The sequence below is a fragment of the Diplotaxodon limnothrissa genome, linkage group LG14 (genome assembly GCF_057381915.1).
Source record: "Diplotaxodon limnothrissa isolate DT_005_m linkage group LG14, D_limnothrissa_male_GT1.1, whole genome shotgun sequence".
In the NCBI taxonomy this organism is placed as follows: domain Eukaryota; kingdom Metazoa; phylum Chordata; class Actinopteri; order Cichliformes; family Cichlidae; genus Diplotaxodon; species Diplotaxodon limnothrissa.
In genome coordinates, this window is record NC_140609.1 from 318,762 (window position 1) to 345,308 (window position 26,547).

A 26,547-nucleotide genomic window follows, 5' to 3' on the forward strand; every position below is an offset into this window, starting at 1 on the left:
TAAAAGTGAGACATTTTAAATGAGAATAAGAAAGAAAAGTATGTCTTTGTGCCCCCCTCTCCCTGTTAATGCCCTACATGGACCCCTGGCAACACTTTGCTAGACCCGCCCCTGCACAGTTACCAGCTGTCAGCTACTTAGAAAAGGATCCTGGTGTTATTTGTCTCTCAGAAACAGTTCATAACTTCAACTCATTCATGTCACCTAAAAGGTAAACCTGTTTCTCCATCACCTGCTCAGCTCTGATGGTTCAGTAAGGACATCTCCTGGTTTCATCTTCATGTTTCCCTCTCACCAGATAACCAAACCGACATCATGACCAGCAGCTTTACAGCTGTGGCTCCAGCCAACATCAGCTGATACTAGAAATTAATATTAAATAAATTCTAACAACAGCTGATCAAGCTTAAACGTGCTGCTGTTGTTTAGCGCGACATCCGCTGGTTTCCTCTTTCTGGAGCAAAGTGGGCGATAAACAAACAAGAGAGACGATCAGCTGATCATTGATCAGTTTCATGACTGAAGTAGAAACAGGAGAGGGAGGGAGGGGAGAGAATGAGAGGAGAAGAGGCAGCTTTGTGTCTTTTTCATTGTAGCTGAAGTCCGGGACAAAATGTTCCTTTTCACCTCAATAAGAAACGCGTAATATTTTCTCTGAATACCAGACGATTCTGTTTTTTACGGGACGGTTGGCAACTCTAATAATTAACCTACGAACAAAATAAAGTTCAACATCAGTAACATAGCACCACCCAGCTGTATAGAAACTCCGTCATGCTAGCTAGCACGCAGTACGAAAAAGTCAGCATAACGAAAATAAACTCGCCCTAAACTTGATTTATATGTGACTCAGATACACTGCAGGTCATAACTTCTTACCTGGAGTTCAGTTCACCTGACACTCTCGGACCAGTGGCTGCTTCGGGTCTCTCCTCTTGCCTCCCTTTTCCTTCATCCACCTGCTGGCCTCCACCACTTGCTAATGTTATTGAATCTGTGGAAGCTCCGCGATAGCCACCACACGAAGTAACGAGTAACGAGCCTATCTAAATCCCAGTAACGAGTAACACGTTCCTGGTTTTGGCATAATAACTAGTTACCGTGCTCGTTACCACAATAATAACATAGTCACTGTAACGCGTTACTTAATAACGCGTTAGTCCCAACACTGCTGGGCACAAATCTGGACCTGTTTAGCTAATAATATGCGTTTTATGTTCAGTACATCATGTGCTCTGCTGCTCACTTATAAATAAACAAAACAGATACAATGTTAACATGAATTTATTTTCCTAGATTATTTCTTTCTTCAAAAACCACTTAGGAATCAATGTGCTACTGTTGGAGTATTTATTACTGCTGCAGTATGTTTATAGAAAAATTATAGACTTCAAATGAACAATGTAAATATGTAACCACATAATAGTAAAAAAAAGAAAAGAAAAGAAAAGACTCTTAGCTAGAAGCCAAATCCCTTTCAAATTGTGTCAACTCTGTCTTGTCTTTTAAATGTTGGCCTATTCTTCACCTCTCCTGCTCTTTTATCACTCTGTGACACACTGAAGTCCCCAAGTGCAAGTCGATATCTGTTATAAGCTTCTTCTGCAGATGGGTTTCCAATTACGCAATTCCCAGTTAGTAGTTCACCTTTTCTTTGTAATTAAAAGCACCACTTTATAATGCAGAGATCGCACTGCAGAATTAATATCAGCTCAGAACAAAATCTACAGTTCCCATCTTTCTAGCTCAGTGAATGTGACCCACAGCAAAAACTGCATCGAGCCATTGGTCTGATGCCTTACACAGACATTTCCAGGTATAAGATAGGACATTAAGAAATGGTTTATACTCTAAATCGGTCATGTCTACACAATTCCAAATCCATTGAATCAAGTTGCAATTGGCACTCATTTTTCATACATGACTGAGCCTCCTGGAATTTTACTGAACTTAGTGACAAAACCTATGTGGCAATAGCGGCTAACCTTGATATAAACAGGACTTGCACAAGACTTCTCAGCTTGTAGTGAGGAGAAAAAGCAGGAGTCAACTTTTTTCCTGACACGAATGTAACAATAGACACAATGGGACCTGAGTCAACAAACAAATGTGACTCAAAGCTTCTTTGAACTAAATGACCTGAGTGTGTTTGTGGTTAAAACACACTCATGGATGAGTGTGTGTGTGTGTGTGTACCATGTTTATATATCTGTGGGGACTATGTGGTTTTAGTGTCAGGGCTACAGTTAGGTTAGGGTTAGGCATTCATTGTTGATGGTTAGGGTTAAGGTAGGTGGGTAAGGAAAGCATTATGTGAATTAGATGTCCCCAACAAGATATGAAAACACAACTTTGTGTGTGTGTTATTTAACGTGCATGCTGTGTCCTGTATGTTATCAAGGGAAACCTCTCTGTGAAGGAGCAGAACCCACTTTCCAAAAATGTGTAACCTGCTTAACAGGTACAGTACTTCGTTTCTGTCCGAAGTATAGATTCTAAGTACTTTAAATCTCTGCATTCAGTTGTTGAAACAAGCCAAACTAACACACAATGCAACCATGACAGCCACAGAGTAAATGGGAAAGTTCTATATATCCTTTTGCCACACCAGCCAATACTTTGTTTCATATTCAATGTTCCCATGCACAACCACTCACAAACAGGGTTGTAGTGAGTTTTACACACTTGTGAAACTTAAATCTATTAAGTTTTGACTAAATTACCTGAATTGTCATTATAAATTTCAGGCAACCCTGGTTTGAGCATTATAGACAAATTTGAACATAAGTCAGATCTGTATTGTCAGGACAATGAGTGAGCTGCAATATAAAGTACTGTGCAATCTAAATATAAATAAATATATACACAATAACAGCAGCTGTACAAGTATTAACCGGAAATGAAGAATATAGTGACCAGTGTTGTGCAAAACCAAAGTCCAGAAAGTCCAGTGTGTGTGTAAGAACCATATGTGTGGGTCAGTACTGTGTGGTGGTGTGATTGAGAGACCGTATCGCCTGCGGGAAGAAGCTCCTCCTCAGTCTCTCTGTGTTGGTCTTCAGGGAGCGGAATCGCTTTCCTGACCTCAACAGAGAGAACAGTCTGTTGTTGGGATGGCTGAGGTCCTTCACGATCTTCCTGGCCTTGGTCCAGCACCGCCTGCTGTAGATTGAGTGCAGGTCAGGGAGCTCGGAGCGGATGGTGCGCTCAGCTGACCGCACAACCCTCTGTAGAGCTCGTCTGTCCTGCATGGTGCTGTTCCCAAACCAGGTTAAGATGTTTCCCGCCAGGATGCTCTCTATGGTGCACGAGTAAAAGTTCCTGAGCACCTTGGAGGGCAGTTGGAAGTCTCTCAAGCGTCTGAGGTGGTAGAGACGCTGTCGGGCCTTTTTCACCACGGTGTTGATGTGACAGGACCATGACAGGTCCTGCGTGATGTGAACTCCGAGGTATTTGAAGCTGTCCACTCTCTCCACTGGGCACTCGTTGATGACGGGGGTCTGGTAGTTCCTCTCCTGCTTAGTGCTGAAGTCCACTATCAGCTCCTTTGTCTTACTGACGTTTAGAAGGAGGTTGTTCCTCTGGCACCAGTTCTCCAGATTCCTAATCTCCTTCACGTAGGCCGTCTCGTTGTTATCAGAGATCAGGCCCACCACGACGGTGTCGTCAGCAAACTTGATGATGGTGGTGGAGCTGGTAGTGGCCACACAGTCATATGTGTACAAAGAGTACAGCAGGGGGCTCAGAACACACCCCTGGGGGGCTCCAGTGCTGAGAGTGGTGGAGGCTGAGACATGTCCGCCCATCCTTACTGCCTGTGGTCTGCCAGTTAGGAAGTTGGAGATCCACTGACACATAGATGAGCTGAGTCCCAGATGCTCCAGCTTGGTGGTGAGTGTGGAGGGAATTATGGTATTAAATGCAGAGCTGTAGTCTATGAAGAGCATTTTAACATAATTCCCCCTTCTAGTGTCCAAGTGAGTGAGTGATGTGTGGAGGAGATGAGAGATGGCATCGTCTGTGGAACGATTTGGACGGTAAGCGAACTGTAGTGGGTCCAGTGTGTCTGGTAGTGAAGAAATGATGAAGTCTCTGACCAGGCGTTCAAAGCACTTCATCACTACTGAGGTGAGGGCTACAGGGCGATAGTCATTGAGAGAAGCAGGGTGGGGTTTCTTCGGGACAGGAACAATGATGGACTCTTTGAAGCATGTGGGGATCACCGACTGAGATAAAGAGATGTTGAATATCTCAGTGAACACAGGAGCTAGCTGGTATGCGCAGTCTCTGAGGATACGACCTGGGATGCCGTCTGGTCCTGCTGCTTTCCTGGTGTTCACTCTCTTGAAGGCTCTCCTTACTTCATGCTCGGAGATGACGAGCACGTTTCCGGTGCTGGCAGTATCTTCCTGTCTGCAGCCGTTAGCGCCGCTAACACTAGCATTGTTGGAGTCCTTAGCTGCAGCCTCGAAGCGAGCATAGAAAGTGTTCAGCTCGTCTGCCAGAGTCACGGCCGCGTTCGTCATACCGGTTGTTGGTGCTTTATAGTCCGTTATTGTCCTTAGTCCCCGCCACAGGCTCCTAGAGTCACTCTGTTGGAGTTGTGACTCTAGTTTCCTCCCGTAGCGCTGCTTCGCCTCTTTCACCGCCCTCCGCACGTTATATGACGTGGCTTTGTACGGGTCCATGTCCCCCGTCGTGAGTCCCGTGTTGTAGGCAGCGGTGCGGGATCTCAGAGCGTCGCGGATGGTTTTATCCACCCACGGCTTCTGGTTGGGAAACGTTGTGATAGTCTTTGTCTCCACGGTATCATCCGCTAGTTTCCCGATGAATCCCACAACCGCTTCCGTAAACACGTTGACGTCATCGTCGGAGCTGTTTCTGAACATGCCCCAGTCTGCGTCATCGAGTGCGTCCTGTAACGCGGCCACCGATTGATCCGTCCAGCGCGCGACCTTCCTCTGAACCGGAACTTCCTGTTTCAGCCTTTGTTTGTATTTTGGCATGAGGAAGATGGCGGCGTGATCAGATTTGCCAAACGGGGGGCGGGATTGTGCCTTGTAGCCGTCCTTGACCGTAGTGTAGCAGTGGTCCAGTGTCCTTTCACCCCTGGTGGGGCAGGTGATGTGTTGATAAAAGTTCGGCGCTGCGCGTTTGAGGTTGGCGCTATTAAAGTCCCCCGTCACAATAAGCGCAGCGTCCCGGTGTTGTGTCTGGTGCTGTGTGAGTGCCTCATGCAGCTCGCATAAGGCGGTGACCGTGTCCGCTTGTGGTGGAATATAAACGGCACTTACAATGACCGATGTAAATTCCCGAGGTAGATAAAAAGGACGACACATGATGGACAGTAGTTCCAGATTTGGTGTGCAGGAGCGTGTGAGAGGAACAACGTTCGCACTGTTGCACCAGTTGTTGTTCACCATTAAACACACGCCGCCTCCCCTTGACTTCCCCGAGTCCCGTGTCCTGTCCATGCGGTGAACCGAGAAGAACTCGGCCGGCTGGATGGCGTGGTCCGGCACCGCTGGGTTCAGCCATGTCTCGGTGAAGCAGAGGAGATTGCAGTCCCGAATGTCTCTCTGGAACTTTATCCTGGCCCTGAGGTCGTCAAGCTTGTTCTCCAGTGACTGGACGTTGGCGAGCAGGATGCTAGGCAGAGGTGTGCGGTGTGCACGAGCTCTCAGCCTGTTCCTGACGCCGGCTCGCTTCCCTCTAGGCCGCCGCCGCTTCCCTTTGTTCTCCCTCGAGATCTCACTTTGATGATGACATGATGACAGCATTAATGTTGACAGCCCTAGTTTGTTGGTTTATTTTAGTTTAGTTTTGTGAGCTGGTTATTAGATGCCGCTCCAGCCAGAGAATGCCGCCCCGCTCTCTCCTTCCTGTGTGGCAAGCAGCAGGGGCACCTCGCAAACAGAGGGTGCCTTTACTCTCCGCAAAAGAAAACGGTTCGGTGCCTATGCAGTGCTCAAAATGCTTTGGCATGATGTCAGGGCAACATGGGTGCGAGCAACTTTTTTTTGCCGATGCCCATGATGCCGCCCCACCATGATACCGCCCCGGGCAACGGCTTATGTCGCCCATATCAAAAACCGCCACTGCCCCTATGCACGGGGGCCAAATATGGATTTTTGCAGATGGAAATGAATTCAGACAAGAAGTCAGAAGAAAGACACAATTCTGATTTACATCACACCGCCCATTTTTGGGACATGTTTAATGTGTTTGTTTTTTGAAAGCTAAATGGATGCCGGTGTTTTTTCGCAGATGTATGGGCGCTACACCCAGGAGCTCGGGGTGTATGCCAAAGAGGAGGCTACTCGGCTGAAGGAAAGTGGGGAGAAGGTCAGTCAGCGAAGCCGGACACTGGAACACGACAATGGACGCTGTGCCAAGTGTAAGAGTCAAACCACACAGCCAGCATGGAATATGAAGGACAAGCAGCAAGTGTTATTATTCCTGTTTCTGAAATTAGTGCTCGTTTCGTTATTTTATAGAAAACCTTCTTACCATTTCTAACCATGTGATGGACAAATGCCTAGTCACACCACAATGAACAAAATTAGTTTAAAGAAAAGAAGTGCCGTGATACAGATTTTCTAAACCCTATTAAAATTGGGACCTTTTCATCTTTCACAAAAGTGTTCACACAGTCTAAATTCCTGTAGCGGTAGAGAGCAGAGTCACCATAGCAATTTGTATATGGTAGAAATCCACACCGTGTATCTTGCCATTTGAATATTGGCATTGCCACTGAATGAGGCTCAAGACTTAACTGTTCAGGTTTGCTTTTTGACCATTGAACTAAGCCTCCTGTAGTCCTGAAAACATCATTGAACATGGTCATGTTTTACTGTAGTTTGGCCATTTGCACACTGACTGGATGGCGCTCAGACTGAACCAAAACCCCCACTGACAGCTCTAGTATGGAACAATTCCATTGTTATCAAATATGCATTACATGGTCATATGGGATTTTAAGTGGTAGAAAAACATAAAGGATTATTAACCAGTCTTTGGCGATGGCACAGCTCAGGGCAATCATTTCTTTTTGTTGTGAGTCCAGTTCAGAGAAAAAATACAAAGAGTACTCCGTGAATTGCTCAGAATCCAAGCCTTGAGAGAAATTGTTTGAACATTAGCTTTCCGTTAAAAATGTAATACTACAATCACTTTGATGTCTCTAAACTAAACCCTGTGCCTTAGGTGTTGCTTGGGAAGCATTGATCCTACTGAACAGTTAGATAAAGAAGCTAAACAATATCTGCAGTGTCAGGCAATCATGGCAAAAGCATTCCTTGCAGCATTTCATACAAATGATCCACTGCCTTTCTTACCGTACTGTTGGTGTTGTCAGGTAGCTACAGTAACGAGATTATGTAGGACTAAATGGGATGCATTGAAGCATAAAACAAACACAAGTTGGAAAGTCTCTGATGTTCAAGTGGAATCTCCAAGGCACACATAGACTGTCAGTTTTAGTCTGAGAGTCGACAGCTGTGACAGTCCTAATCATGGTGAAGCTTTAGTGATACAGATGTTGTCTAAATCCAGTATGCCTGGATTGAGTTGGATTTCACGCCCAATTCATCTGAGTCACCTACAGATGAGTTTGAACTCAGGATAAATTTCTGTCAGTGATCATTTTTCCACTTGTCCATTCATCCATTCTCTTCCACTTATACTTGTGAAGGTCGCAGGGGGGCTGGAGCCTATCCCAGCTGTCATAGGACGAGAGGCAGTGTATACCCTGGACAGGCTGTACCCTGAGTCTGTCGCAGGCCAAACATAGACAGGCAGACTAACCATTCACACCTAGGGGCAATTAGGAATTAGCATTTATTACCAATTACTGTGGGAGGAAGCCGGAGTACTTGAAGGGAACCAACGCAAACACGGGGAGAACATGCAAAATCCATACGAAGAGCCCCTGACTAGGTGGCTCCAACTAAGAACCACGCCACGCCACGCCCCTATTCACACCAACCCTATCCGTGTCCTCCTTCAGAGCATCTATGAACCTCCTCTGTGATCTTGCTCCCGTCCTACTGCATGGCAACTCCATGTTTGTCCAATATTTCCTTTATCCTTCCTGTAAGCATGGCCCGACCATCTCAGCCTAGAGTCTCTAACCTTGTCTCCAAACTGCTCAACCTGAGCAGTCTCTCTGTTGTAGTTAATTCTAATTCTATCCATCCTGCTCACTCCCAAAGAGAATCTAAGCATCTTCAGCTTGGACTCCTGTCTTTTAGTTAGTGCTTCATCTTCACTCTTTCCACTTTTGTTCTCTCACTTATCGCCACCACATTGTTCATTGCTTTGGATGTTTAACCCAGGTATTCAAAGTCATCTACTTTCTCTTTTTCTAATGCTTAAAGCTTCACTATTCACTTGCACCCAACTCTCACTAGATCATAATGTTGTATACAAACATCTTAATCCACCTTCCTCCACTCCTCCACACTTATTGCAAAATTCTCCCTCCTGTATATGGCAGTGGACACCCACCCAGCACCTCCTCATCACTTGTGTTCTCTTCACTTCACTTCCATTGTCTCCATCTTTGTAGCCATGTGTCAGTCTATGAAACCAGTTGGTCTTCAATTCTCCTGTCTCTTTCTCTCACTGCTGATATCACAAACTCCCAACACTCACACAGACATTTATGCAAACTCAGAATATGCAGCTGTGCCCAAAAAGGTGACCAGAGCTACATTTCTCTGCAATTTTGAGAAGCAACATGTAACATAGTGGATAAATAATATAGAATCAGTGTGTGGGGTATGGAGCCCCGCAAGACCTCGCAAAACAAACTTGGGATCTCGCAAAAGTTTTGTGAAAACGTCGTAGCACTTTTGCAAATATATGATGTCTTGTAAACCGAGCAGATATTTGATGTTTACACAGCTACATTCACGCCTCAAAATATCTTGAAAGTTTATTTTGTGACCCAGAAAGAGTAATATTGCAACTAAGTAGCAGCCGCCATTGTGGGAATTCAACTTTTGCGAGATCTCGCAAAAGTTCATCGTAATTCTTTTCTCCCATGTCCCTTGCGGGGCTCCGTAGTGGGGAAAGGTTTCAGAGAGCACGCAGAGGCATAAACACATCAAAGTGATAACAGTGTGTGCAGTGTGGTTCACAATGACCCTTTACCTGAACATATTTAACTGCAGCTTTCCCCTCTAACGTGTCCTGCATCTTTGACATTGTCACAGTGTCCCCGTTTTAGTTATTTTAAAAGTCTCAAATATCATCAAGGCAACGTACCAGAGAGTGGGCAATTGGATTGTGATACAAGATGCCCTTTACTTCGGTGTGGACTACATTTAACAAATAAGTAACTTGTACAGTTAATGGACTGCTCTTCCATTTAAATGCACTAAGCCAGCATACACACACACATACACACATATTATTACCTTCAGTTCTTGATTTGATGAAAGAACAATATGTTTGCAGTGTTGGGAGTAGCTGTGATTCTGATTACCGGCAGCTGATGCAGGGCAGTTTTCGAAAAGCAAATGAAGGACCTAATAAGTTAGGTTTTGAAATAAATGTTTGACAGGGAATTCTTGGATATGCTTAAATGAAAAGGCTGAATGCCATAAAAGTCAGCCACAGCACAATTATTTGGCGTATTAAAACATCGGCATTTGTTCTACAAGCTCAAGTGTAAAAAGGAAGCAGGGAGATGAAAGCAAAGTAAGTGACTGCACACTAGGGATAGGTATCGTTTAGGTTTTATCTGATACCGGTGCCAAATCGGTACTTTTGAAACGGTGCCGGTGCTCAAACGGTGCTCAAACCGGTGCTTAAAGAATGGAGAACACAAACTTTGTCCTAAACCTCTCATGTTTAACTGTTTTCCACTTTTTCTTTGGTCATTTTAGCCTTTTTGGCCAGGGTGAAGGGAGTATCTGCCATCAAACAAGAAGACAGCCACATGTAGCTATGATGATGTTTGCTAGTTCACCTTACATGCATTAATGTAATAACGTGGTTAGCCTACTCAACGTAAATTACACACGAACAACATTAAGCTACTCACGCAGAGAAGAACGGCTGCTGCTGCATCATCATCCTCATCATTTCTGCTACACTGGCAGGGCTAGGGGCCAGGACTCTCCTCTTCGGGTTTTTGGGGGATGTTGCTCCGGGTCCGATAACAGGCAACCCACCCGCAGTAGATGTGCTCGGTGTGAGGTCTCGCAGCAAGCTATCAAATACGGCGCATTTCTGGGCTTTTAAAAAAAACGCTATGCGTCGCCAGGTGTTTCATCGGATTCGAGGTGTTACCTCCTTTGACAGTATCACAGTATCAGCTTAAAGCACTTGTTGCTGCTGAGTTTGCATCTTTTGCTGTGAAGTACAGCCAGACTTTTGACGGCTTCGCCTTGGACATTTTTAATCTGTAGCTCTGCTCTAAAAGAACGTACGTACCTAGCCCCGCCTACTATCCTCGGAAACGTAAAATTATTGGCTAGAATCTAAAGTGTATCACAGCTCAGGAAAAAAAAGCACCGAAATAAAGCACCGAAATGTGCGCTGCTTTTCGGTCTGGTTACTACCGTTTGTCAGAACCGGTACCCATCCCTACTGCACACAATCGTCTTTTTCCTGCAAGTACGATAAGGGTGGGAAGAAAGAAATAAAGAGAAATGGTTTTCACCAGGAATATAAACTTCTGAAAATGTCTTCTTTATTTTTTACAAAAAATGCCCCAAAACAAATTCATAATTACTGAATTTCCCAGAGGAACGCACCTGAGAAATTATTAAAGATTTATCTGATCTGCTTCTTTGTTATTGGGCATGGATCTGTTTATATTTGGGCCAAAGATAAGAAATGTGGGATAAATTACAAACTTTTGCATCTCTGGTTTACTAACTTGTAAAATGCTATAGAGTACAGAGCAGTGGTCTTTTGGGCTAACAACATGTTTATTGCTGTTCAATATTTCAAAAGCTATTGTGATGAAACACAGCTGTTATTGGAAAATGTAGAATAAAGTGACCCGTACTAATCTCTGGGTGCTGTAGTCCTAATGTATTATGCTGTGTTCTTGATATCCCATTAGTCGGCCCATTTCGCTGGCTGAGGTTCCTGATCTCATTGATCGGGGAGGACTGGATCTTCTTCTTCCTGTTGGGGATCCTCATGGGCCTAGCCAGCTGGGCAATGGAACTGGGCATCAACATGCTCCTAAAAGGTGACAGAGAGACTGGGTTGGTTTTGTTTGTTTGTTTTTAAAAATGCAGCATCACTACACACTAACACAATAACACATTTTGGGAAGGAAGGAGGTAAGTAATATCCAGAGATGGGCAGTAACGCGTTATTTGTAATGCGTTACTGTAATCCAATTACTTTTTTCAAGTAACGAGTAAAGTAAGGGATTACTATTGCAAAAACGGTAATTAGATTACCGTTACTTTCCCATAGGAACGCTGCGTTACTGCGTTACTGCGTTACTAAAACCGTGATTTTTTGCGAGAATGTCTCACGACAGTGACGTAAGCGAGTGTGACGTTAGTGACAACAGCTGTGTGCAGATCAACAATGGATCACATATCGAGTGCAGAGAGAGTATGAGCGTGCAGCGTTTAAAGCGTGCAAGTACTGACCTTACTTTGAGTTTGATTCCATAAAAAGTGACAAAAACATTAGTGTCCGCTGTGCGTGGGAAGAAAACTTCTTTTTACAGCGAAAAAACCCCTAAACTTCCAACAAGCACCGAGTAGCTACGACGTAATGGGAAACTCACAGAGAAACTCGCGGATTCTTCCACTGACCGCGGCACACCTGCACCAGGGTAAACCTCCGCCTGCCCCACTCCTGCTTTACAGGTGAAAATAGAGCAACAGGACCGCTGAGTCTTTGACTTTATTTATTTTCTGCTGTGTTTTACTTGCATCTATTTGAAAGACTGAGTGTAAACGCAAAATTAAAAAAAATTATGTGCTGGAATGTGCAGAAAATAGGTTTAAATGTTAAACAAATTTCTTCCAGTCAGAGAATGTTGCATATAATTAAATTTTTGCTTGATGCATAAAGTTAAAAGATTAAAACTGATAAAACAAGTTTTAAAAAGAGACTTTTCCATTTGATTACATTTTGTATGATGGATTATGTAGAAAAAGTAGAATTGGGCTGAAAGATCTATCACTTTATCACCTCTTCAGGTTGTAAATCGTGTTTTTAAAAAGTAACTAAGTAACTAAGTAATGAATTACTTTTAAAAATAATCAGTAAAGTAATGGGATTAGTTTTTGGGGGAAGTAATCAGTAATTAGTTACTGATTACTTTTTTCAAGTAACTTGACCAACACTGGTAATATCTAACAACTACAGGAAACTGATGGTGAGAGGAAAAGATGAGTTGATAGGATGGAGGTAGTGGTGAAGGGTGAGGTCAAAGGATGGAAAAGGGCTGAATTTATTTGAAGTCTTTCACATTCTAGTTCACATCAAATAGACATGTATCACATGTATGCAAATGTATACAAATCTATTCAGAATTTTAAAATCGGACAGTGAAAACACAAAATAAATTAAGAAAAATATACAATGGAATTAGACACTGGAGCAAACCATTAGATGTGGCACATATTGGAAAGGTTTTAGATTTACTTCTTAGTGATGGAGACCAATCTTAAACCAAGTTGACATAAAAAAAAATTTGGAATTTGACAAATGCCTGGCAGGAAACTTTGTGTTCAAGTAGATGCATTGGGAAAAAAGCTCTGTGATAGGGCAAAGCCAGACTGGGTAAGCATTTGAGAGAAACTAGAAACCACAAATAAATGGTAAAAAGCTTTGTTCTTATATAGCTTTAGCACTCATAGCACCTTAAACAACATGTTTCACACACGCTTCTTTTCCTACACGTAAGTTCTTTCTATCTATGTGTAACACTCACACTCAGACAAATGCATCAAAGGAGCAATTTGGGGTTCAGTATCACATTCCTCTAGTATTACAATTCCTTACCATCCAATGCCATGGCAGAGCAGCTTGACTCCACCTCCAGTGTACCTGGCCTGGCCTTCAATCTGGTTTCCTGCACGCATAATGTAACGACCTTCGTTTTCCCCATCACTTCAGCCAAATCTCCTCTCAAGTTTTTTGACATATACACATATGGTAAGACATATGATGGTCTTACCAAAAATAAATTATTTATTCTCAATGATCCCAACTAAACCGCCACAAGATTGGTTCAGATCTCTAGATTCATGTATGTCCAAATTCCTTTGGAAAAATAAACCCCCACGTGTAAGCTTAAAAACACTACAAAAGACCAAGGATAAAGGAGGACTAGAACTGCCTAACTTTCAGCACTACTTCTTAGCCAACAGGCTTCAGTTTATCTCAGGATGGCTAAAACACACCCTCTTAGATGAACCTTGGCTAGATGTAGAACAAGCACTCTGCAATAATCTAGAGATCTCAGACCTACCATTTATCAGCTCAAACATCCAACGACATGAATGCTTTAAAAGCATCAACATCAGCTCTTCTCTGACAGCATGGTGGGAGTTTCTAAAATTGACGGCGTCTTCATTAATCCCATGCAAACGTACACCTGTCTGGAACAACCCTGACATATTACAAAACAATAATATGATAAACTTTTCAGATTGGAGTGATAAAGGAATCAAATATTTAGAACATATACTAGAAGGAACAGAATTTATTTCATTTGACGGACTAGTTACACAATATGGGATCAACAAGAAAAGATTTTTAGAATATCAACAAATTAAATCCATAGTAAAAAAGAAATTTAAACCGGGTCAAGTTGAACTACAAACACCACCAAGTGTGGTTCAATTTCTTACTCTTAAACCCCCCAAATTACTATCCAAAATATACAGAATGCTTTCTAAAACAGATAAATCAATATCACTTCCTATTGCAAAATGGGAAGCGGATTTATCAGTTAACTTAGACCTAAACTTCTGGTCTCAGATTTGCTTAAAAACCTTTCATCTAATTAGAAATCCCAGTCTTCAATTAATTCAATACAAAATATTACATAGAGTGCACTATACAGGTCATCGGATGTTCAAGATGGGCTTTACGTCTACCAACAACTGCTCACACTGCCAAACCAATTCACCGGACAATTATATCCACGCTCTTTGGTTCTGTCCACCAGTTCAGAAGTTTTGGCGCGAGATATGTGAAGACTTATCGAAGTGTCTGAAATGTAACATTCCAACTTCCCCCTTAGTGTGTTTGTTGGGCAGCTTAGATAATGTCACTTCAGAAAAGAATATCGCCCATATGGTTTTCACTGCCCTATGCATAGCCAAGAAAACAGTCCTCATGAACTGGAAAAATAAAAATAATCTTAATTCTAACCAATATAGAAATTATCTATTAGATTACATTAGTCTTGATACAGCCTCTGCCACCACATCAGATCAATTGCTCTGGGCTCCTTTGATCAGCTCCATCACCTAGTGGGGGTGGGGGGTCATAGTTTGGTCCCGCCTTCACTGTTGTGATTGGTGTGGGGGTAGGGACAGGCTTAGGGCGTCGGGGGGTTCCCCGGAGGCATCTTCCTTGGGGGGCTCAACCCGGGGTAGCGGTCATGTCCGGTTAGGGGCTCTGTTGGCTCTCAGGTGACTGTTTCCTCGCGGCTGCGTGCAGCGGGGCTAGGGGAGGGTCTGTGCTGACGGACGTGGGTTACTGACCTGGTAGCCTGGCTGCCCCTGGGTGGGTCCGGGATGGGCGTGAGGTTCTGGGGGCGCTCCGTCTCTGGGCTGGGACCCGGACCGGGCCTCGGGGGCTTGGGTCCTGGTTGGTGTGTTGCCGGGGTTGTGGGCGGGTGGGTGCATGGGGGCCCAGCCCTGGAGCAGGGTGCCGCCGGTGCGTCGAGCCACCTGGGGGGCTCTTCAACTGGTGGGGGAGATTGTCACATCTTGCAGGAGCTTTCCTCTCCTCAGGAGCTGCCTCTGCAGGAGGGGGAGATACAGGAGAGGTGGAGGAAGATCTCAGCCTGGGTGTTTATTGTCTTATGTAGTCTGGAAGATGAGTGGATGGTGGGGTGGGTGCAGTTTTCTCTGTGGTGGGGTTGGGTGGACTGTCCCGGGCTCTGTGGGGCCGGGCGGCGATGCTGCACTGGGCCCGGTCTGGATGGGCCTGGGCCCCCTTTCCCTGGCGGGTCGCGGAGTATGGGGGTGCCTACTGGGGTCAGCGGGGGAGCTGGCCCCAGGGAGGGGTCACTTGCCCCTCCCTTCCTTCCCTCCCCATCTCCAGCTGCCTCCCTCTTCCCGCTCCACCACAACCACCCACACATGCAGGGCCTTGGAGTAGGGGTATGTCACCAGGGTGCAGAGGAGGCTACCCCCCCCCCCCCCCCCCCGTCCCCTTCTGGCTGCCTCTGCCTCAATTTTATCCCACAACTTAGACATTCACATTACTCACACTCTCATTACACATACATATAGGATCTTGGGGGTGGGCACGATACACGGACTCCAAATTACCATCAGGGTGTACACCCCACCCCTGGCATCGTTGCCCACCTCTCAATTTTAAATACACGTAGACATTGAGGGCTAGCAGGAGGGACCATGCGCTTACCTGCTGCTCTCTGGCAGGTAGCTCCATGCCCTCCTGGGTTTTAAATGCACCTTAGAACACACATGCATCAACATTACAATGAGCGGGTGGAGGGAGGTTCGGAGTCTTCTCTCACCCCCGTTCTCTGCGACCTGCTGGAGCAGGGGGGCTAGGACTAGGAGGAGGAGTTGGCCGTCCGACTGCGGTCTGGAGTGTGGAGCCTTCCTGCTGCTGCGGAGTCGGGGCGGTCTGCCTCCCCCACCGCAGGGAAAAGGGAAACACCACCTGGGTCTGGGTGCAGTTCCCCCCTCCAGGGGCGGGGGCACCTAGACCCGGTTTGTAGAGTACGCTTGGGGAGTGTGATCGTGTGTACAACGTCTCTTTATGTCTGTCTCCACGTTGGTTGAGTGTGGAGTAAGTGCATATGAGAGCATGAGGGTGGGAATGGATGTTTGTATCTGTGTGTGCCTGTATGTCTGTGTCTATATGTCAGGTTGGGTGTCAGGCGCCACCTCTCTGGGGACATCTCAGGCCCTCCAAGGTTTGGAGGCCTATCTCCCCCTACCACCACTTCCCCTGCCAGTGGCGGACCCCCTCAGACATCGGTGCGTTGGTGGTTCTTTGTGTCCGGGGATGGGCGTCCAGGTACACACCGGCTCACTCCTTGGCGGCCGCTTATCGGGGCCTGGAGCCTGGGGCTCGCTCGGGCCACTTCGGAGGTGGGGTGCCCCCGGCCTCTCGGCCTGGGGCTTGGTCACTCAGGCGCAGCTGGCTGCCGGCGGAGCTCACGGGCGCGTCACTGCAACTCCCCCTGGCTTCTGCTCCGCGGCTGCTGAGTGAGCCCTCATCTGGGACTCTCCTCAGCTCTTTCCGGGACAGTGGCGCAGCTGCCCCTCTGTTGGTCTTCCTTGGTCTCTTGTGTTCTGGGGGCCTCTGGATGTCTGGAGTTTTGATCTCCTCCACACCTGCTTCACGCCCTGGAGGACGGGGCTGTGGCCCCCCCACACCCTCTAGCAGATTATTACATGAAGGAACCTTTTAAAAAAAACAAAAAACAAGCGCGTCCATGCTCACAGGTGTACACACGGGTGATCACACCCACAATCTACACCCTTTTTGGCTCCTACCTCAAAGCACACTGTGTTCTGTTGATCTTATGTGCTGCACAATAATGTTTAACATTTAGTATTTACTGTCATATTCCCATATATCATTGTGATGTTGTTTATTCTATTACTCTTGTTCTCTTCTGCTTGCTTTCTTTTTTCTTTCTCAGCAGGTGATCCAGGTGATTGATATATGCATTTTTTTTCTCTGCCCGTTCTGTTGGTTTTTGTCTTTTGCCCTTCTCCCCCGTCCCTCTTCTCAGCTGTTTCTCTTTCCCTCTTTCTTTCTCCCCTTCTTTCCCCCAGTCAAGTCTGTCCCGTATTCAGTAAGTGAAAATAAAATAAACAATAAAAGGTGAATCAAATGGACCATTATGGCAAGGCTGGGATGGTCAGTTTGGTAAAGTAAATCCGTTGGGCATCTTTCTTTGCCTTTAGACAACAATTCTGATGGCAAAAGAGCCAAACGGGACAGGCCAAAAAAAAAAAAAAAAAAAAAAGACATATACATTTCTGCATTTCCTTTTTTCTCTCTGTACATCAGAGCACACATTGGAGGGGCATAGTCGATCAAAATGCAGAAACTCAGCAGTCCAAGGGGGGGCTTTGTCTGAGCCCCCCAATTTTGTTGGGCAGATGTATGTTATGATACGTGGGGCGATTGTGGCTCAAGAGTTGGGTGTTCGTCTTGTAATCAGAAGGTTGCCGGTTCGGACAGTCTTGGTCGTTGTGTCCTTGGGCAAGACACTTCACCTACCGCCTACTGGTGTTGGCCAGAGGGGCCGATGGCGCGATATGGCAGCCTCGCCTCTGTCAGTCTGCCCCAGGGCAGCTGTGGCTACAGCTGTGGCTACCAGTGTGTGAATGTGAGAGTGAATGAATAGTGGAATTGTAAAGTGCTTTGAGGTTTCTTGAAAAGTGCTACATAAATGCAATCCATTATTATTATACCTAGACTACCCAACCATACAAAATCTATGTCTGACATACATGTAGATGCAGTTCTACATAAATATGTAAACAAAGGAGGCAAAAGCGAGGCTGCAGGGCAGGCCCACTAGCACAGCTAAAGAAAAAAAACACTGTTTCCTGTCCACATTAGATTCATAGCCAACAAAATTGACTGAAATACAGACTATAGTTCGGCTGTAAAATCTAGTATGGTAATCTATATTAAGTAAACTGAACTCAATTTTTCTCACGGTGTTATTAGAACTCAGTTTAAGAAAGTTACCAGTGTGTTTTATTCAAAAAAGCAAATCAAGCTCAGTAACTCTTTTTTGTGTGTTAAAGGTTCTCCAAGGGATAAAAACTAGAAGGTACAGTAGACAGGAATGAAAGAGGTATTTAACAGTGTAAAAAGGGAAAAAAAAGTTTGGTGTAAAGAAGTAAGTAAGTAATGAGAGCAAAGGGGACCAGGGAGGAGGAAAAATAAGTAAGCAAACTGTGCAAACCAGAAAGTTGAAATTAGACACCTGAACCTTTGAAATTCATCAGAAATGTCAAATCTCACAGGTTGAGAAATTCAAACACATTTCTCCGGCTGCGTGTTTTATACTTTCAGAAAGGGAAACTAACCTCGACCTGCCAGTTCCTGTTTTGTTGTATAGGTCTGTAACTGCACTGTAAATCTGTGAGGATGGTTTTACACATTGGGCCTGGTCTGTGTGGTTTGTGTGTCCACAGGACAGAAGTGGGTATATGGCAGACTGGACAGTAATGGGTTCCTGCAGTACCTGGGCTGGGTCGGCTATTCTGTTGCTCTCATCGTGTTTTCTGCCGGCTTCACCCAGATCGTCTCCCCACAGGCTGCTGGTATGTAAACAGATGTGGCAAAAGTACACACTTTCTTTACTTATGCAGAAGCACAGACACCAAAATGTAAAAAAAAAATACTCAACTACTGAAAAAAGTTCATTTCTCAAGTAAAAGTGAAAGAGTACTTGATCTCAAATGTACTCAAAGGAAAAAAGTAAAAGTATCTCTTTGAAGGATAATTCTACTAACCATTTTTGTACAAGGTAACTGAACCTTGTGCTATATTAATATACTGATGAAACAATACTACTATATAAGAATACAAATACTATTCAAAGCTAAATTCTACTTCCATTGACTGTGGTTAGTTTGATATGTAAGAAATAAAAAAATAATTTTCAGTTGGCCACATGGTGGCGGGTAACTTTGCCTCCACACCTGCACAACAAAATAAGAAAATTCAGTGGTTAAAGTGGGATTCAACAGGTGCAGGCACACTGGGATCTATGTAGTGTCTCGGCATATGAAAAGGAATCACAATTGTCAATAATTTCTAATGTAAGCTTCAGATTGTATTAGTGTACAGCTGAACTGCTGCTTTTTGTGGATGTACACAATTGAATTCAACAGGATCTTGGCTCATGTCCTTCCCCTACACTGACACTGTACTGCTTCCACTATTTTTATACAAGACATATGGTTTGGTATAAAGTTGGATTTCAGTGACTCTAAGCATCATCACCTTAAATTCAAATTCATCTCTGCTATACTTGATGTAACCTAAATCTAGCTAAAAGACTAGCTAGCAACTCATTGTGCGACAAACTGCACACATACATTTTTTATTCAAGTAAAAATCTCATTGAGATTCATTTTCAAGAGACACCTGGCATCATGTGTGATGTCTAGTACTTTTTCCATTAAAATAACATCTATAAATCTTGTCCATTGTTGTTCATTGTAATGTAAACAATAATCTTTTGGGGTCTAACAGAAAGTTTTGACAATCAGCCAGCTGTAAGAGTCCGTTGTTGTCCCCTACAGGTTCAGGGATTTCGGAAATGAAGACCATTCTACGAGGAGTATTACTGAAAGAATATCTCACCTTCAGGACCTTCGTGGCTAAAGTCATCAGTCTCGCTTTTGCCTTGGGTAGTGGTATGCCCCTTGGCAAAGAGGTAAAATAGATGCATACACACAAATCAGCTGCACACTCTTTAAATGTCTTCATGTACTGTTGTATGTTGCTGTGGGTAGGCGTCCATTTTCTGTGTCTGTCTGCAGTCACCATCCAAACCATCAAATTGGGAATAATTACTCAGTAGTTTGAAGGATCTAACATTCTAAGAGCTACATGTCTTTATCAGTGAGTTTTTGAGGGGCAAAATCCCATTTATTTATGATTTTCAACAAAATTGAAGCTGGCCCCAGGGAGGGGTCACTTGCCCCTCCCTTCCTTCCCTCCCCATCTCCAGCTGCCTCCCTCTTCCCGCTCCACGACAATCACCCACACATGCAGGCCTTGGAGTAAAGGTGTGTCACCACGGTGCAGGGGAGGCATCCCCCCCCCCCCCCCCCCCCCCGTCCCCTTCTGGCTGCCTCTGTCTCAATGTTATCCCACAACTTAGACATTCACATTACTCACACTCTCATTACACATACATATAGGATCTTGGGGGTGGGCACGATACACGGAGTCCAAATTACCATCAGGGTGTACACCCCACCCCTGGCGTCGTTGCCCACCTCTCAAGGTTAAATACACGTAGACATTGAGGGCTAGCAGGAGGGACCATGCGCTTACCTGCTGCTCTCTGGCAGGTAGCTCCATGCCCTCCTGGGTTTTAAATGCACCTTAGAACACACATGCATCAACACTACAATGAGCGGGTGGAGGGAGGTTTGGAGTCTTCTCTCACCCCCATTCTCTGCGACCTGCTGGAGCGGGGGGGCTAGGAGGAGGAGTTGGCCGTCCGACTGCAGTCTGGAGTGTGGGGCCTCCCTGCTGCTGCGGAGTCAGGGCGGTCTGCCTCCCCCCACCGCAGGGAAAAGGGTAACACCACCTGGGTCTGGGTGCAGTTCCCCCTCCAGGGGCAAGGGTACCTAGACCCGGTTCGTAGAGTACGCTTGGGGAGTGTGATCGTGTGTACAGCGTCTCTTTATGTCTGTCTCCACGTTGGTTGAGTGTGGAGTAAGTGCATATGAGAGCATGAGGGAGGAATGGATGTTTGTGTCTGTGTGTGCCTGTATGTCTGTGTCTATATGTCAGGTTGGGTGTCAGGTGCCACCTCTCTGGGGACATCTCAGGCCCTCCAAGGTTTGGAGGCCTATCTCCACCCACCACCACTTCCCCTGCCAGTGGCAGACGCCCTCAGACATCGGTGCGTTGGTGGTTCTTTGTGTCTGGGGGTGGGCGTCCGGGTACACACCGGCTCACTCCTTGGTGGCTGCTTATCGGGGCCTGGAGCCTGGGGCTCGCTCGGGCCACTTCGGAGGTGGGGTGCCCCCGGCCTCTCGGCCTGGGGCTCGGTCACTCAGGCACGGCTGGCTGCCGGCGGAGCTCACGGGCGCGTCACTGCAACTCCCCCTGGCTTCTGCTTCGCGGCTGCTGAGTGAGCCCTCATCTGGGACTCTCCTCAGCTCTTTCTGGGACAGTGGTGCAGCTGCCCCTCTGTTGGTCTTCCTTGGTCTCTTGTGTTCTGGGGGCCTCTGGATGTCTGGAGTTTTGATCTCCTCCATACCTGCTTCATGTCCTGGAGGACGGGGCTGTGGCCCCTCCACACCCTCTAGCAGATCGTTACATGAAGGAACCTTTTAAAAAAACAAGCGCGTCCATGCTCACAGGTGTACACACGGGTGATCACACCCACAAACTACACCCTTTTTGGCTCCTACCTCAAAGCACACTGTGTTCTGTTGATCTTATGTGCTGCACAATAATGTTTAATATTTAGTATTTACTGTCATATTCCCATAGATCATCGTGATGTTGTTCATTGTATTGCTCTCGTTTTCTTCTGCTTGTTTTCTTTTTCTTTCTCAACAGGTGATCCAGGTGATTGATAGATGGATTTTTTTTTGTCTGCTTATTTAGTTTTTGTTTTTTGCCCTTTATCCCCGTCCCTCTTCCCCGCTGTTTTTCCCCCTCTTCCTTTCTCCCTTTTCTTTTCCTCATTCAAGTCTGTCCCGTATCTAGCAAGTGAAAAAAAAAATTTATAAAATAAACCATAAAAGGTGAATCAAATGGACCATTACGGCAAGGCTGGGAGGGTCCATTTGGTAAAGTAAATCCATTGGGCATCTTTCTTCGCCTTTAGACAATAATTCTGATGCAAAAGAACCAAACGGGACAGGCAAAAAGAAAAAAAAATTGACGTTTTGATCCACATTCTACTGTTGCTGACTTGCACGTTTTCAGTGAGTCACAGCATTAAGACACCACCACGAAGAGACAGCCCTTTTAATATGGAATGACAGCTTTAAGATATCCAAATAAAGAGTAAAGATCCCTCAGAAGACAGGCTTACACTCGGACCACATCTGGTCCTCAGAAACCCACACAGAGTAAATCGAAGCAAAGTGCTGGAACACCATTGTGCTTATATGAAATTTAAATTTAAATTAGATTTTCACCTGAGATCACTTCTCATATTCTGCAACTGGCATAAAAACCGCAACATGTGTATGTGTAACTGTTGACAGACCGTCAAACAGCAGCTAGAGAACCTGTTTTATGCCTTTATTTTTTCCTTCTGTCAGGCTCCCTTTGTACACATCGCCAGCTTGTGTGGCGCTCTCCTCTGCAAGTTGCCTGTGTTTCGAGGAATCTATGAGGTGAGTCTTACATCTTTTTCTTTCTCATGTTTTATTGAATTCATCCACTGTTGATTTTATTTTTTTTTAATGCTTTGCAAATGTCCTACACATATTTTTGCCTATAAAATACCAACAGTCATATTTCTATTCAGGCACTAGTGAACTGTCTCAGAGATGTACAATTATGGTTGGAGAGAAACTTATGGAGAGAAATTATTTTATTTGGGCATCCCAACCCATTTGACGGGTATGACAGTGCTTGGTGTGACTTTTGACTGTGCTTTAAAATTTAATAAACAGATCAGCTCTGTTGTTAAGACAAGTTTCTTTCAACTGAGTCTCCTCAGCAGGGTGAAGGCCTGCCTCCAACCACACGGCTTAGAGACAGTAATTCAGACTTTCATTTGCTCTCATCTCGATGATTGTAATTCTTTACATGCTGGCTCTGCTCAATCTTTACCTCATCACCTCCAAGTCGATCAAAATGCAGAAGCTCGCTTTTTCACGGGAAATAAGCAGTGTGATCATATTGCAGCTATGCTGGCCTCCGTAGACTGGCTTTAGTGACTGTTTCTATTTAAAGAATACTTTGTGTAACCTTTTGTTGTTTAAAAACATGGTATGTAAATATACTTTGACTTGACTTGATTCATCGGTCAGTGTATACAGTGGCTAAATACAAAAGCATTTCATATCTATTTCATACTGTGCGCACAATATCAAAGAATACAAGCAGAAGTGTAGCTTCCAAAGTCGTGATGAATTTCTGATGATGATTGAGGAAACATAGTCTGTGTATAAGCTGAAAACTGATTCAGAAGCAATCTATGGTTTGGTGAAGATTTTAGCTATAATTTGCATGCTCTTTGAAGAATAAATGAATCTACCAGTGTTGATCAGCTCCAATGCCTTCTCTGGAACACCACGAGATTCTGACAAATTTAGTAAAACCACAATGACAAAACTGACTAAACACAGGAGAAAACACAAACACAGACTAGACCTGAGAGAAATAGGAGGACAAGAAAAAGTTGATAACTAACAATATCAAAATGAAAACATAAACTAGGCAAAAGTATATCCAGACTAAAAACAAGAGCAATTTCAAAATAGCTGGGAGAAAAGCCAGGATCATGACAAACAGATGTGCCAAAAAAGCTTCATTGTGTGGGGGTAAGAAAGTATAACATACTATGGCTATAAACTTGTGTGCATCAGTTTCATGTTTTATACTTGGACTATGTTACACTCCATTGTCCCTTTTAAATAAAGAATTATTATTAGTATTATCATATTTTACAATTTTATTTTTCGAACCTTTTTACCTTCAAAGCGAAAGAAGATACAATTTCATACAGCATATCTTTGAGCAGAGAATTACCGCTATTCATAGTAAACACTTAAAATGGTCTTCCACCTTCTTACGGTTACATTGTAATTGTAGCTAATTTAATGTAGTCTAATCTATCCAATATTGCCTAAATGGTGAGTAGGTTATTTATTTCTGTATTCCACATCTATTTATTCTAAAGCTGAAATGTAATCACTTCCGTGTGATTTCAGAATGAGTCCAGGTACAGAGAGATGCTAGCAGCAGCCTGTGCTGTGGGAGTAGGCTGCGTTCTTGCTGCGCCCGTAGGAGGTGAGGTTCATCAAATGTGACGTGGTAACACTCCGAAGTAAGCTAAATCTGCAAACACTGTTAAGGCTTTAAGTTGAGCAGTGTAATATATAACATGTAATATGATAAGCTTTATGTTGCTGAAATCTGTGGAGCAGTTTCAGTAATGTTTCACAAGCTATCTTGTAATTGAGGGTTTCTTTTTTCACGCCTATGTATCAGTGCCAATTTCTTCAAGTTCAAGATTTTTTTGAGCCTCTCTTGTTAAGTCATGTATATATACAGCTCGCCATGAGCAAATCTATCCAAGATGAGCTGGAAGTAAATGACACTGAGATCTGAGTGAAGATGCTGGCTAGCAAATTCAACAGACAAAAGAAAATATTGTTCTTCAGCACAAGTGCAAGACGGGTTTTTGAAAAGTCAGTGTAAGTTTCAGAATATTTTAAAAGTCAGTTCCAATGCTCATGCCTTGCGTTGTTTGTGTGTTTCAGGTGTGCTCTTCAGTATTGAAGTAACATTCACATTCTTTGCTGTGAGGAGCTATTGGAGAGGGTTTTTTTCCGTCACCATCGCTGCCTTCTTTTTCAGGGTATTGGCTGTGTGGTACAAAGACGAAGGTATGACTGTGTGGCCAGATGTTTTTACCAGGTGTTTTAAGGAATTCACAATGTCACACCTTTTAATACTAAAAACAGCATTGATCATTAAATGAAACCTTACTGCTTTCATAGATACAACAGCGCTAATTTATGTTGAATGAAATTGCAGGCTGTTTGCAGTTATGAATTCAGGAAAATGTGGACTCAAAGCTTGTTGGGACTTATGAATTCCTAATTTGACAGATGTAGTCTCTTTAAAAATGTCAATTTAAAAAGTAAATCACCAGACCCTGAACACAGAACGCATAAACAAATGAAGATGTGTCTCCACGTTACTAATACATGTAGCTGTGATTTGTATATTGATGGTATATTTAAGAGACAAGTCAAAGTAAACGCAGCAAAATGAATCACAGTGGAGCTGCAAGTTTCAGTTTCTAGTGTTCTTCCCCCATTATTTGTGTAGTATGATCAAACATGGCTAGGTTTTGAGGTTTGCTCAGTACTTTCTCAATAAACTTCAGCAGGATCATTTTTTATGCATTCACCTAACAAATGATAGATTACCTAATTTGTTTTTGGGACAAGACATACACCACATGCCTGTTGCATCAGAAAGAGCTGTTCACAATGCTCAGCCTGAAACTAGCTTTACTCTCCATTTTCCATCAGTTATTCAACATCTGTAATACCTAATGTTATTGCTAAAGTTTGGATACTTGCACCTCGAAGTTTTGATGACTATTCAGTGATACACTAGCTTGTCCTCTTGGTTTTGCTTTCTCTTGCACCAGAGACCGTCACAGCCCTTTTTAGAACCCATTTCCAGGTAGACTTTCCCTTTGACCTCAAGGAGATGCCTGCCTTCGCTTTGCTTGGGTAAGTTTCCATCTCTAAACTTGAAATGCAAAAATTTGCTTTAAAAATAGTAAAATTGAAAAATACCCACTAGTTCCAACTCATCAGCTAAGCATCAGGAAAAAGATGTGCATATGAAATACTTTTTGTTGACTGAGGTTTTTAGCAGTCATTTAAAAGCCATTTGTTCTGAAAGATATTCCAACATATTATGATTGCCGCATATATTCTGATATTATTAAGGAGCACTACTTAAGTAGGTTTGATTCAGTTTTATTTATGTATTCACAACAACAGTCACCTCAAAGTGCTTTATATTATGAGGTAGAGACCCTACATTAACAGAGAGAAAACCCCAGCAATCAGATGACCTGCTGCGAGCAAGTGCTTGGCAAGAGTGGGAAGAAAAAACGTCCTTTTAACAGGAAGAAACCTTCTGAAGAACAAGTCTCAGAGAGGGCAGCCATTTCCTGCTGACTCTTTGGGGGTGAGGGGAGAGCGTAAAGTGATGTTGAAGTGACATCTTTTATAAGTAAATTTGGACTGAAGGCTTTGTTTTGTAATGCCAGGCTTTGACCTTTTTTCATGTCTATTATACTTTATGTCACAGTTTGGCATGGCAAACCGTGGGGGGTGTGGGGAAGGAGGACCCAGGCGCGGTGCTCTATGTACAAGCAGTGCGTTTATTTACAGTGATGGAACTGATACACAACAATAACACATCCCCGTGTGCTCCCGACTTCCACTCCGTGTCTTCTCCCAGTGTTTGTGCTCATGTGTCTGCTCCCTCGTGCCAGTGCACTCTGTGACTGCTGCCCTCTCATCCAGCAATCCGTCCTGGGAAAATAGAGGCAGTAGTTAGCACCCTCAGTTCACTTGGCAAGCTCACACTCACAAACAGACCAGCTGAAGAACTGACGGGAAGTCTCACGAAATGATCCCGTGTCGGTGGGAGCTCCAAGACTCTCTTAAGTAGCTCCCCCGACGAGGCCTGATCAGCAGCAGGTGTGTGGCTTCGGGTATGGCCAGTCCGCCAGCAGGGCCACACCCACCAGGCCTGAAGGCGCCCGCAGAAACACATACACACACATACAAGCAGGGATAACGAGGGACGGCAATACAAAATATATATTATAATATTAGTCCATAACTGCTCAGGGATCCTGGGTCTGAGCGACCCAGGATCCCTGACACTTTATATTTATACGTT

General features: G+C 44.3%; 1 protein-coding gene across 1 annotated transcript in view; it reads left to right on the top strand.

The window, feature by feature from the left end:
* The window catches only part of LOC146618165 (chloride channel protein 2-like), a 57,636-nt gene that overhangs the window by 3,186 nt on the left and 27,903 nt on the right, over positions 1–26,547 (top strand). The window contains exons 2-9 of the mRNA XM_085371702.1: positions 6,268–6,397; positions 11,081–11,212; positions 18,369–18,497; positions 19,485–19,618; positions 22,200–22,274; positions 23,820–23,898; positions 24,372–24,497; positions 25,274–25,358. Of these exons, the coding sequence (XP_085227828.1) occupies positions 6,268–6,397; positions 11,081–11,212; positions 18,369–18,497; positions 19,485–19,618; positions 22,200–22,274; positions 23,820–23,898; positions 24,372–24,497; positions 25,274–25,358 (890 nt within the window). The remainder of the gene's footprint in view (positions 1–6,267; positions 6,398–11,080; positions 11,213–18,368; positions 18,498–19,484; positions 19,619–22,199; positions 22,275–23,819; positions 23,899–24,371; positions 24,498–25,273; positions 25,359–26,547) is intronic.